Raw genomic sequence first — 14163 nt, forward strand, 5'->3', positions numbered from 1 at the left:
GGGTATTGTCACCCTTGCAGTCAGTGAAGTGTCAGAATTTCGTTACGGTCTGTGAGCAGGTCAGTTAACTGACCAATGCCCTACACATATGTCTTTCACTAGCTAGCAAGCGTTACCTGTCATAGGCCTAAGTGAATCTAACAAGATGAATAGGGGCTCCATACGGGGTTATCAAGACATATTCTCCAAAATCGGGAGAATACACTATGTTTTATCTATATGATCGGGAGACGGGGCAGGGAGTCTGGAATCGGGAAATTCCCGACTAAATCGGGAAAGTTGGCAAGTATGATGGTAGATCAGTCTGACATAGACATGGTAGATCAGTCTGACATAGACATGGTAGATCAGTCTGACCTAGACATGGTAGATCAGTCTGACATAGACATGGTAGCCCAGTCTGACATAGACATGGTAGCTCAGTCTGACATATGCATAGACATGGTAGATCAGTCTGACATAGACATGGTAGATCAGTCTGACATAGACATGGTAGATCAGTCTGACATAGACATGGTAACCCAGTCTGACATAGACATGGTAGCTCAGTCTGACATAGACATGGTAGCCCAGTCTGACATAGACATGGTAACCCAGTCTGATATAGACATGGTAGATCTGTCTGACATAAACATCATAACCCATATAGACATGGTAACACAGACTGACGTGGTAACCCATATAGACAGGGTAACACAGACTAACATGGTAACCCATATAGACAGGGTAACACAGACTCACATGGTAACCCATATATATACATGGTAACACAGACTGACATGTTAACCCATATATACTGGGTAACACAGACTGACATGTTAACCCATATATATACATGGTAACACAGACTGACATGTTAACCCATATATACTGGGTAACACAGACTGACATGTTAACCCATATATATACATGGTAACACAGACTGACATGGTAACCCATATAGACAGGTTAACATAGACTGATATTTTATAACCCTTATAGACAGCTGGGTAATACAGACTGACATGGTAACCCATATAGACATGGTAACACAGACTGACATGGTAACAGACTGACATGGTAACCCATATAGACAGGGTAACACAGACTAACATGGTAACCCATATAGACAGGGTAACATAGACTAACATGGTAACCCATATAGACAGGGTAACACAGACTGACATGGTAACCCTTAATTATTTTAGAATTTACTTATATGATGTCGAAATGATATCTAATTTGAAATCATTTTTGACAAAGGGACGAATGAAATATAATAAATTATTTTAAAATTTAGTTAAAAATATATATCAGATTTTATTCCTAGATCTGTATTTTTATATAACACATTTGCTGATATTAATGGTACATGTTGTACATGGTTATCTAATATTGTCTTAGGCTATATGACAGCCGTCTTCCGTATTATCATGTATCAATCAATCATATATACTCATACCTCGGACTTTAGGACTATACAAGGTTAGATGTTACTATATTATGTAGTCGGTTTCCAAGGACTGTACTGAGCAGTTCTACACACGTAAATAAACCAAGATACAACTACTTGGACTCCGTCTTCCTCTCTTACACCATACACAACAATTCTACAAGTGGCTACAAACGTGTAGTTCACATTTCTTATAGACTGGGTAACACAGACTGGCATAGTAAACCATATAAACAGGGTAACATAGACTGACGTGGTAACCCTTATACTAAGTTATAATTATAGACTGGGTAACACATACAGACAGGGTAACACAGACTTTTCCATTGTTGATTACACATTAAAAAGTGGATGATGGGCTTATTCCTGTTTATGGGCCTGGAATTCAGTTGGTATTACAGAAAAAAATCCTTTGTTATAATTATTTCGATATTTAGACTGGTCTTTAAACTATATATATATATATAGGCTGCACTGACAACAGGTAAATACAATACCATCTGGTACTACTGAAGGTTAGTCCTTGTATAACTTATGATATCTAGGCTGGACTGACAACAGGTAAAAGTACTACTTGGTTGTACTGAAGGTTAGGCCTTGTATATAACTTATAATATCTAGGCTAGACTGAACAGGTAAATACAGTACTACCTGGCCCCCATGGTCGTACTGAAGGTAGCCCTTGCATAATTTATAAAATCTAAGCTAGACTGAACAGGTAATACTGTACTACCTGGTTGTACCGTCAAGGCTGGGCTGACAGGTAAATACGGTACTACCTGGTCGTACTGAAGGTTAGTCCCTGACTTACAATATCTAGGCTGGGCTGACAGGTAAATACGGTACTACCTGTATAGTAGAAGTGAAGGTTAGTCCCTGACTTACAATATCTAGGCTGGGCTGAAAGGTAAATACGGTACTACCTGGTTGTACCGTAAATACGGTACTACCTGTATAGTAGAAGTGAAGGTTAGTCGTTGACTTATGATATCTAGGCTGGGCTGACAGGTAAATACGGTACTACCTGGTCGTACTGAAGGTTAGTCCCTGACTTACAATATCTAGGCTGGGCTGACAGGTAAATACAGTACTACCTGTATAGTAGAAGTGCAGGTTAGTCCTTGACTTATGATATCTAGGCTGGGCTAGGTAATTATGATACTACCTGCAGGTTGTACCGTAAAGACTGGGCTTACTGTACAGTAGAAGTGAAGGTTAGTCCTTGACTTATGATATATCTAGGCTGGGATGACAGGTAAATACGGTACTACCTGGTCGTACTGATCAAGGTTAGATTGATCCTTGATATATGTACCGGTTGTTGTCAGCCCAGCCTATAGATATCACATGTACATAGAGCATGTACCTATAGTAGAAGTGAAGGTTAAGGTCCAAACAGAATCAATGATCTGTGTTGATATAACAGATCGTTGTATTGACCCGACAATTATTATATTTATGTGTGTAAACTTAATGACATCAGAAATTGTTCTAAAGTACTCCAATAAAAGTCATTGTAAATACTTAGATATAAAGTGCACTTTATTATCTGTCAGGGAGCTAGGGAAGTTTCATCTTACCTGATAATTATGACATCATTTGTGCAATGTTTACAATGCTTGGGCATAACATGTATTTATATATATTCAAAATTAAAGATAAGATCAGATATGATAAGTTTATTTCCGGTTCATAAATTAGGTATATAAAGTCCTCTACCTGACTCAAAAAGTACATACAAAGTGTTATTATGAATATTATATACAGTTTAACAACTTTATGATTGCAGCTAGCTCTAATTGAAAAAACATTTCTTTGTTTCTCCGTTGTTTGTCTAGTTTGTTTTAAATTTGTTTAAATGTTATTTGCTGAAATAACATTTTCAGGTAGTTTATTCCACGTTAATGCTGATCATATAAAAAAAAAGAGTTTGTTAATTAGCGTTGAAGAGCGTGTCGTGAATTTCGTTTTGAATGTTCTCGACTAATTTTGTTAATTATGTTTCTTTAGACAATTTTTTATCACTGCATTCGAAAAAGAGGTTAAATTGGACTTAATTAAAATCTTTCAACAGATTTACTTTTTATTCTGTTTCAGCACAGCAGTTTCCTTATATTCTATATTTCTCTCAAAGTTGATTTTGTTGGATAAGTAGATTTTTATCCCACCAACATCAGATGGTGGGCTATTCAAATCGCCCTGCGTCCGTGGTCCGTGGTCCGTCCGTCCCTCCCTCCGTCCTTCCCTCCGTCCGTCCCTCCGTTCGTCCGTAAACAATTCTTGTTATCGCTAATCATCATAAAGTACTAAAAGGAACTTTCTCAAATTTCATATGTAGGTTCCCCTTGGTGCCTAGTTATGCATATTGCATTTTGAGACCAATCGGAAAACAACATGGCCGACAGGCAGCCATCTTGGATTTTGACAAATGAAGTTTGTTATCGCTATTTCTTAGAAAGTACTCAAGGGAACTTTCTCAAATTTCATATGTAGGTTCCCCTTGGTGCCTAGTTATGCATATTGCATTTTGAGACCAATCGGAAAACAACATGGCCGACAGGCAGCCATCTTGGATTTTGACAAATGAAGATTGTTATCGCTATTTCTCAGAAAGCACTGAAGGGAACTTTCTCAAATTTCATATGTAGGTTCCCCTTGGTGCCTAGTTATGCATATTTAATTTTGTGACCAATCGAAAAACAACATGGCCAACAGGTAGCCATCTTGGATTTTGACAATTGAATTTTGTTATCGCTATTTCTGAGAAAGTACTGAAGGGAACTTTCTCAAATTTCATATGTAGGTTCCCCTTGGTACCTAGTTATGCATATTGTTCTCCTTGGTCTGTCGTATTGCATTTTTGGACCAATCTGAAAACATTGGCGACAGACAACCATTATCACTAAATCTCAAATTTCATATATATATATATATATAAGTTTCCCTTGTTTAAAAAGCACTGGAGGGATATTTCTCAATTTATACAGATTAGTAAGAGGAAGGAAAAAAAGGGAAAAGATTAATCTGACAAGGAACCTATGAAGATCATTCAATGGTGGGCGCCAAGATCCCTCTGGGATCTCTTGTTAGATTTGTCAACTATTGAACCAAATTTTAAAAGGCAAAAATGAGTGAATAGTAAAACTTGATCGGCCAAGATATAATGTACCAAAAGTTATATTAATCATAAAAATGATTATAAAAAAATTTCTTTATCATCAGGACATTAAGCCAGTAGCTAATTTCTTATATAAATGACTAAAAGTATTGTGCTAAATATGGCATGAGTGACCCCATATTTGTTGATATATTTACCCAAATCATAGAACCGTGACCATCTTTAAAGGGATAAATATAGTCCAAAGAAACCCAATATATTTCCTGTCTTACCGGCTTACACTTGCCTGAAATTGAATCTGTTAGGGCTAAGGAAATAGCGCTTAATATCTCAACCAAAACACCATTATCTGTTATTTTTAGTTGGGTTTAAAATCACTTGTGCTAACATGAACTGGAATACCCTGCTTGGGGCAAGGTGACGAACCAGAACAATGTATTGACCAAGACATTTATTTGTATGGGGATCAATCATATACCGTGCTTTTTGAATATAGCTCTGACTTTTGTTGCAAGACCGAAAATTTTCTTTAAATAAAGTCCAATCAGTTTGCCAATATATGCTGTCAGCTGGTTCATTTCGTAGGTTATTCATAGGTTAAAGCGCTAGCGCTTGCACAAATTATTTTCCAAATAAGGTAATTGAGTACGTTTCATAAGTGAATACAATTCACATGGTCAAGTCTTTAAATATGCTAACTTACCTGAAATTGTATTAAATGAGCTAACGTACAAATGTTTATACAATTAAAACACATTGATAAATATCTGACCTCATGCCAGACATGATAAATATCTGACCTCATGCCAGACATACTAAAAGTACATTATTAAGTAAATAGCTGACCCATGTCAGTAGAAAATATGCTTCTCTGACATAGTTAAAGCACCGGGCCCCTAGTACACTGAGGACTATTGCAATATGTGCATGCTATCCATGTTTCCACCAAAAACAACAACAATATAGCATACAATTCAGTCCACGATCTCGGCTCCCAGAGAAATGCTAAATGTTTCGACAAGGAATTGAACCACACACCTCAGAACTTTACCAGATTATATACATGTGTGTAGTTTGGTAAAAATGCATGATATGTAATGTTAGGCTAACTGATTAACAATTGAAATTCGATCGTTTGACACTAACCGAGTTCATCCGATCATCGATGTTGAAATCTCAGCCGATTCCCATCACTAATATATAAATGTATATACAGTACATTCCAGTTAATCGGGTAACGCTTAATCGGGTATTTCGTTTAATTGGGTAAAATTTCAAAAACCAAAACCATTTTCTCTTAAATCATGTTAAAAAAATTTGTTTAATTGGGTTGGAAAAGTCGTATTTTTCGGTTATTCGAATAGAACAATCGGGACAAAAAATAGAAATGCTCCGATTTTCACGAAAGTCATCACATATTTCTTTAAGTTTTACACATTTATCAACAAAATCGGTAATTTAGATGGTTAAAATGTCAAGGCCAACGTAATTGGGGTTTAAAAGCATAATTAAGCTACTAGACAATTAAACATTTACTTTTGGGATGTAAAATCTTCGGAACAGAAACCAAAACAATAGGTTTTGACCTGGGTCTGACATTGCTACAGATCGATTGATATCACCGCTTACTGTATGTGGCGAATCCAAAGTGAGGGGTTCGCCACGGGGAAATGTGACGACACCGGTACACAGGTGAGTTATTAAAAAAAACCAGTAGCGAGCAGTAAAAGGACAGACGCCCGACGTTAGCTTATAATTCCTATTCAGGTAAGGATTAGAACTGGTTAATAAAAACATTACATTGGATTTTGTGTTGTTTTATCAGTGATTGCCAGTGTCAAGTTCGTATGAATTTATACCACAGGAAGCGACCTAAATAAACTCGGTTTCTCCGATCTCTTGTGCTTTGGCAATTGAAAATAATATGGAATATTTTAAACTTCATAGCGAACATAAGAATGTCTCTATGATAAACATAACTGATTTTAGAGTCTAGCTGTAATTGTCGGCGAGTCCTTAGATCGTATGTCAAATTAGGAACACGTGGATGAAACAGGGATGTATGAGGGGATTTGAGGTGCTACGATTGTACTGTGTCGCGAATAAGAAACAATCTTGAAGGTTTAATTTTATTATTGTAATACAATATGTACATGTATTTTTATACAATTAGTAATAGTAATCTGACAATTTGACAGCAGTAAAAGCACAAACAAAAACACCGTTTATTAACAATAATAACGCAAATATTTTCATCCAAAATCGACCCAAGTCTGACAACCATTACGGACCAAATCCAAGATGGCGACGTGCATTTCGGCTTATTGCATAAGTCGGTTAATCGGGTAAAAAGTCCCCGCAAATAGGCAACCCAATTAAGCGGAATGCACTGTGCATGTATATCTAAGGGTAGCATTATTCTTATGCTACAATATATATACATGTATACTGGTACTTTTTGTGGTCAGAAATTAAATCACTAACATTTTAAAATTTCAAGTGTAGATACTTTGAAATGTGAAGGAAGGCATACATTTCAATATAGTTGTTTTCAAATGTTATGGAAATCGGTGGCTACTGTGTGTATGTGAAGTAGTAATGTATCTGTACGATATTATTGTTTCTGGACCTTGAACCTTTATACTGTCTATTACAGCTATTGTGTGGTTTAATAAGTGTTTCGTAGGAACAGGATTTTGAGGTCATGATCACTGGACTTTATGTTGTTGCAGTGGTTAATTGTGTTCTTGAGGTGGAAACTTCACCCCCAATTTTGCTCTGGAGAACATTTGGACCTCTTGCATTTTATCATTTATGTCCACTCCAGTGACTTCGAGGAAGTCACGTGCACTCTACTACAAGGAGATCCTGACTAGAAATGACATTAGCTCTTAATGAGGGGATGAACAATGTTTGAACTTTGAAATGATAATAAAATGATGGAAGGACCTGTATATTCCAAATATTCAGCTATCTTAACTTAAATGTTATTGCAGATGAATAAATAATATGATATTTTTTCTCGTATTTTTCAGGTTAATATTTATTCCGTTTGGAAGACAGTTTGGAATTCGAGTCAAACGACCTAGGAATGCTGTGCCAAATCCAATCTTGGAAGTAGAATATAAAAAAGCTAAATTTCCCAAAGATGATGTGATAGAGGTAAAGTATGGTTTAATTAAGAGAGTAAGAAGTTGAATTTCATTTTAACCTATGTGGTTAAGTATGGTTTAATTAAGACAGTAAGCTATATTAGGAGTTGAATTTTATTTCAACCTATGTAGTAAAATATGGTTTAAGACAGTAAGGAGTTGAATATCATTTTAACCTATGTAGTAAAGTATGGTTTAAGAGAGTAAGGAGTTGAATTTCATTTTAACCTAAGTGGTAAAATATGGTTTAAGACAGTAAGGAGTTGAATATCATTTTAACCTATGTAGTAAAGTATGGTTTAAGACAGTAAGGAGTTGAATATCATTTAAACCTAATTAGTGGTAAAATATGGTTTAAGACAGTAAGGAGTTGAATATCATTTTAACCTATGTAGTAAAGTATGGTTTAAGACAGTAAGGAGTTGAATTTCATTTTAACCTAAGTGGTAAAATATGGTTTAAGACAGTAAAGAGTTGAATATCATTTTAACCTAATTAGTGGTAAAATATGGTTTAAGACAGTAAGGAGTTGAATATCATTTTAACCTAAGTGATAAAATATGGTTTAAGACAGTAAGGAGTTGAATTTCATTTTAACCTAAGTGGTAAAATATGGTTTAAGACAGTAAGGAGTTGAATATCATTTTAACCTAATTAGTGGTAAAATATGGTTTAAGACAGTAAGGAGTTGAATATCATTTTAACCTAATTAGTGGTAAAATATGGTTTAAGACAGTAAAGAGTTGAATATCATTTTAACCTAATTAGTGGTAAAATATGGTTTAAGACAGTAAGGAGTTGAATATCATTTTAACCTATGTAGTAAAGTATGGTTTAAGACAGTAAGGAGTTGAATTTCATTTTAACCTAAGTGGTAAAATATGGTTTAAGACAGTAAGGAGTTGAATATCATTTTAACCTAATTAGTGGTAAAGTATGGTTTAAGACAGTAAGGAGTTGAATATCATTTTAACCTATGTGATAAAATATGGTTTAAGACAGTAAAGAGTTGAATATCATTTTAACCTAATTAGTGGTAAAGTATGGTTTAAGACAGTAAGGAGTTGAATATCATTTTAACCTAATTAGTGGTAAAATATGGTTTAAGACAGTAAGGAGTTGAATATCATTTTAGCCTATGTAGTAAAGTATGGTTTAAGACAGTAAGGAGTTGAATTTCATTTTAACCTAAATGGTAAAATATGGTTTAAGACAGTAAGGAGTTGAATATCATTTTAACCTATGTGATAAAATATGGTTTAAGACAGTAAGGAGTTGAATATCATTTTAACCTAAGTGGTAAAATATGGTTTAAGACAGTAAGGAGTTGAATATCATTTTAACCTAAGTGGTAAAATATGGTTTAAGACAGTAAGGAGTTGAATATCATTTTAACCTATGTAGTAAAGTATGGTTTAAGACAGTAAGGAGTTGAATATCATTTTAACCTAAGTGGTAAAATATGGTTTAAGACAGTAAGGAGTTGAATATCATTTTAACCTATGTGATAAAATATGGTTTAAGACAGTAAGGAGTTGAATATCATTTTAACCTAAGTGATAAAATATGGTTTAAGACAGTAAGGAGTTGAATATCATTTTAACCTATGTGATAAAATATGGTTTAAGACAGTAAGGAGTTGAATATCATTTTAACCTATGTGATAAAATATGGTTTAAGACAGTAAGGAGTTGAATATCATTTTAACCTATGTGATAAAATATGGTTTAAGACAGTAAAGAGTTGAATATCATTTTAACCTATGTGATAAAACATGGTTTAAGACAGTAAGGAGTTGAATATCATTTTAACCTATGTGATAAAATATGGTTTAAGACAGTAAGGAGTTGAATATCATTTTAACCTATGTGGTAAAACATCATTTGTCCTTTTTGCAAGTTTGGGATCAAAAGTACTGGCCAAATTGTGAAACATGGCCGAATTGTGAAACATAGTGGTCCAATTAAACTGAATAAGTTGACTTATCTAAGTAATACTAGTAAATAACTCAAAGGAAAAGATAAAAAATAGGAGAAATTCAGCACTTGCCAATCAGGCAAAAAGTCAGTTTCTTGACCACAGACCAATTCTACTGGCCAATGAGCCATTGGACCTTGGTTTCTGTGTCGCTAGCAGTGGAAAAGTCCTTTGATAGGAGTATGTCACTCTGGTAAAATTCCTACTGACTCTGCTTGGGGGAATATCTCTTAGTTCTTTGATGGAGGTCTTAAAATGTGCCATCAAAGTTTAGCAAAGGTTCTGGAATGATCATTATATAACACTAATGATATCTGCACAGTAAAAGTATGTACATATTCACGAGCGTTTAATTATAATGATCTGTTGGAGATCACGTGTGAATTTCTTTGGTCCTGTTCTCCTTGGCATACTTTACCGAGCACCAGTATAACTCATAAATACATAAGAAGTACATTACTTAAATGCTGTCAAATTTCTCACTGAAAATAATATTTACTTAGAATAAACACTATATTGATCCACAGCAAGTTAAGTGCAAAGTAAACAATTTTCATTTCTAAGATGTGTTGAAGATGTGATAAATACATCTTTGCTTTTTGTAATCTGATCACAATTTTTAACCTACCATCATCAGATGGGCTATTAAATTTGGTCTTTGTCGGGAGTCGTCCATCGTGCTTAAACAATTCTTCTTATCACTATTTCTTGTTAAGTACTGTATGGATCTTTCTCAAATTGTATATATGTTTAAATTTGCTGCCCATGGGCCCCTGTTTTGCATATTGAATTTTGAGATCAAATTTAACTGACTAGGAAACACAGGTAAATTAATGCCAAATTGATTATTTGATGTAAAAATACCACAAATCAATACATATATTTAACTGGTAATCAACATTTAATTTACAAATCTTTCGTAATTAGTTCTATATATAGAGTTGTATGCTGTACATAAAAAAATTAATAGATACATAATTACCTTGTGACAAATTAAGGTTAAAAGATTTATTTTCAGTTTCTCGACTTATGTTTGTTTACTCTAGAACTTGCATACATTGTTGTAGATTACACAGAATTACTTTTAAATTGATAAATGCATGAAACTAGTAAATTTCCTTATTCCATATTATATGCAAAAAAGTAAGACTATGTCAACAAATAAGCCCCCTTCTTCATTTTTGCAGACTCATCAATTTTAGATAGTTATTCTAAGGTATAGTGGTTCCCTAACTTTTCATACTAAACTTTTACACAAGCTAGGGGAGGGGGCTTATTTAAGGATAAATATGGTACTAAACTTTTACACAATATAGGGAAGGGGGCTTATTTGAGGATAAATTTGGTACTAAACTTTTACATTAGCTATAGGAGGGGGCTTATTTGAGGATAAATATGGTACTAAACTTTTACACAATATAGGGAAGGGGGCTTATTTGAGGATAAATTTGGTACTAAACTTTTACATTAGCTATAGGAGGGGGGCTTATTTGAGGATAAATACTGTACTTAACTTTACACTAGCTAGAGGAGGGGGCTTATTTTAGGATAAATACTGTACTTACTTAGGCAAGACATTTAGTGAAATGTTACTGTGTGATGTTTCAATGTGTATTAGTATGATATGTTATCACCTTCATCAGGCAAAAACTGATGTATGTTGAATTACAGTCATTGAAATGTCATTCATAAATATTTCCGTGGTTGTTCTCGTATTAAACTGTGTACCACGCATAGGAAATGTTATAGAAATGTCTGTATTCTCTGTCTGCAGTGCAGTTTATTTTTGAACAAGAAGACTATGGACCTTCTGTATACCCGTTAATTCAGTTTGAAATAAAACAAAAGGCAGGAAATGTTCTAATAGATTGATACCTTCAGGCAGCCGTCCAGACTGTTGAAATGTTGATGAGTTGATGATGGTAGACAGTCATTTATTTGGCCTCGTGCCATGATATATTAGGAGCCTTGAAATAACAACAGTGATGCATATATATATAATTGATTTTATAAAAATGGGTTAAGCTGTAAAATGGAGATGGCTGAGAGTCTGAACTTTGTTATACCTCCTGTGCATCAGTTTGTCCATATATCATCCAATTTTTTGTACCTGATTATATCTATTTGGATGGCAGACTGTGACATACTGAAATTGAGTCATGTGTGACACTTTATGCAGAGTTTTGGCCCCTTGTTTACAATATCACTTTCTCCAGGCGTATCACAAATTATTGCCAAATTTTGTATGTGATTGCATCTCTTGGGATGGTTGACTGTCAAAATCGTATACAGAATCTGGGACGGGTTTCTTGCATAATTATGACTTTAAACAGAGTTATGGCCCTTGTTTTGAGTGTGACACTTTTTCTGGGGCTTATATTTTTGTACATGTGTCAACCAAAGACAAATTTTGTATGTAAGCACATATAAGTTTTGTGGTGGTAGAGTGATATATATTTCTATTGAGATAAAAAGATATTGGGTTTTACACCGCATGGGATACTGAATTTACAAATTAAAGCATTATTGCTTTTTCAGAGAATTAGGATTAGAGTGGGGGCTATATTTCAATGCCATGTCAGTGTCGGAGTCAGGTTAAAGTCTTTGTGTTGGGGTTGAATTTCTTTAGTATATCCATTTGTTATTTGTAGCATGGACTCGGTATTTGGTGTACCGGCTTCTCTCTACATGCATATGTTTTCAAATAAAAGAAATTGCAAGTGGAGAACATGTCTAACTTAATTTAGAAAGTTATTTAGTGAAGTTTATTAATGTTTTCTTTTTATAAGGTGACCTTAATTTGAGCGTTGCGAAATTCATTCAGTTTATATATAGTACATGTAGGCACGGTGTAGAGAAAATTTATGTGATAGCTATTTTTTGTTGTTTAGGAGACATTCTAAGTCCTTCAATCTAATTATGTTGTAAAATTTGTGCAATTTAATCCTTCCAGAGCCTAGTAAAGAAAACTAGTTTAACTGAACGAGAGGTTCAGCGATGGTTTCGAGTACGGAGACAGCAGGGATCACCTGGTAACATGCAGAAGTTTTGTGAATGCTGGTAAGTAAAAATAGCAAAAAATAATTTAACGTGCAATCCACAGGCAGTTGTGATAACCGTGGGTTTTTAATGATCGTAGCAAAATATATTGCTGATTATAACCCCTGCAATCAATAAATGAATTTAGATGGGTATACCAGAATCAGCTTTCAATGAAATTGTCTGTCTATTGATGTTTTGGTAAAAATGTATCATAACTCTCCCATCATTTAATAATGACGTTATGCTGTTGATTCTTTTAAGAGGTTCTCTAAGGGTTTAGCATTAGTGAAGTAAAACGGTGCAAACATTTTTGTTAGAAATAATTTTGAACCTTATCATCATCCCAAGGATTTTGGTTTAACTTTTTGGGTAATTCATCATCCTCTTTAGTCATCATACCCCAATTTGTACTAGAGACAGCTATACTTTAGCCTTAAACAGATGATTGTATCAATTCATCTATCTGTCCTTTTATACTCTTTAGCCAACCATTGTCAGATGGTAGGCTCTTCAAATCGTCCTGTGTCCGTGGTCAATCATTCATCTGTCTTCCATCAGTCGTTCGTTCATAAATAATTCATGTTATCACCATTTCTTGAAAAGTACTGGTGGAATATTCCTCAAACTTCATGTGTAGGTTCCCCTTGGTCCATGGTTGTGCCATTTTAATTGAATATTTTGACCGGAAAAACAATATGGTCGACTGGTGGCCATTTTGGATTTTTATAGTTGAAAATTGTTATTGATATTTCTTGAAAAGTACTGGAGGGATGTTGCTCAAACTTCACAGGTAGCTTCCATGTGTTCATGTTATCAGATAAGTAAGAGGAAATAGAGGGAAGATGAGCCTGATATGGAACCTATAAAGATCATTTAATGGTGGAAGCCAAGATCCCTCTGAGATGTCTTGTTAGCCCACCATCATCAGATGGTGGGCTATTCAAATCGCCCTGCGTCCTTGGTCCGTGGTCCGTCCATCCCTCCGTCCGTCCTTCCGTCCCTCCGTCCGTAAACAATTCTTGTTATCGCTATTTCTGAGAAAGTACTGAAGGGATCTTTCTCAAATTTCATATGAAGGTTGCCCTTGGTGCCTAGTTATGCATATTGCATTTTGAGACCAATCTGAAAACAACATGGCCGACAGGCAGCCATCTTGGATTTTGACAATTGAAGTTTGTTATCACTATTTCTGAGAAAGTATTTAAGGGATCTTTCTCAAATTTCATATGAAAGTTGCCCTTGGTGCCTAGTTATGCATAATGCATTTTGAGACCAATCGCATAACAACATGGCCGACAGGCAGCCATCTTGGATTTTGACAATTGAAGTTTGTTATCGCTATTTCTGAGAAAGTACTGAAGGGATCTTTCTCAAATTTCATATGTAGGTTCCCCTTGGTGCCTAGTTATGCATATTGGGATTTGAGACCAATCGGAAAACAA

The 14163-nt window shown here is 34.8% G+C and overlaps 1 protein-coding gene across 2 annotated transcripts in view; it reads left to right on the top strand.

Annotated features, from left to right (window-relative positions):
- The window catches only part of LOC117344192 (ceramide synthase 3-like), a 54552-nt gene that overhangs the window by 10208 nt on the left and 30181 nt on the right, over positions 1 to 14163 (top strand). For both annotated transcript variants that reach the window (XM_033906847.1, XM_033906849.1), the window contains exons 2-3: positions 7586 to 7712; positions 12633 to 12739. In XM_033906847.1, the coding sequence (XP_033762738.1) occupies positions 7586 to 7712; positions 12633 to 12739 (234 nt within the window). The remainder of the gene's footprint in view (positions 1 to 7585; positions 7713 to 12632; positions 12740 to 14163) is intronic.

The sequence above is a fragment of the Pecten maximus genome, chromosome 15, assembly GCF_902652985.1.
Source record: "Pecten maximus chromosome 15, xPecMax1.1, whole genome shotgun sequence".
Lineage (NCBI taxonomy): Eukaryota > Metazoa > Mollusca > Bivalvia > Pectinida > Pectinidae > Pecten > Pecten maximus.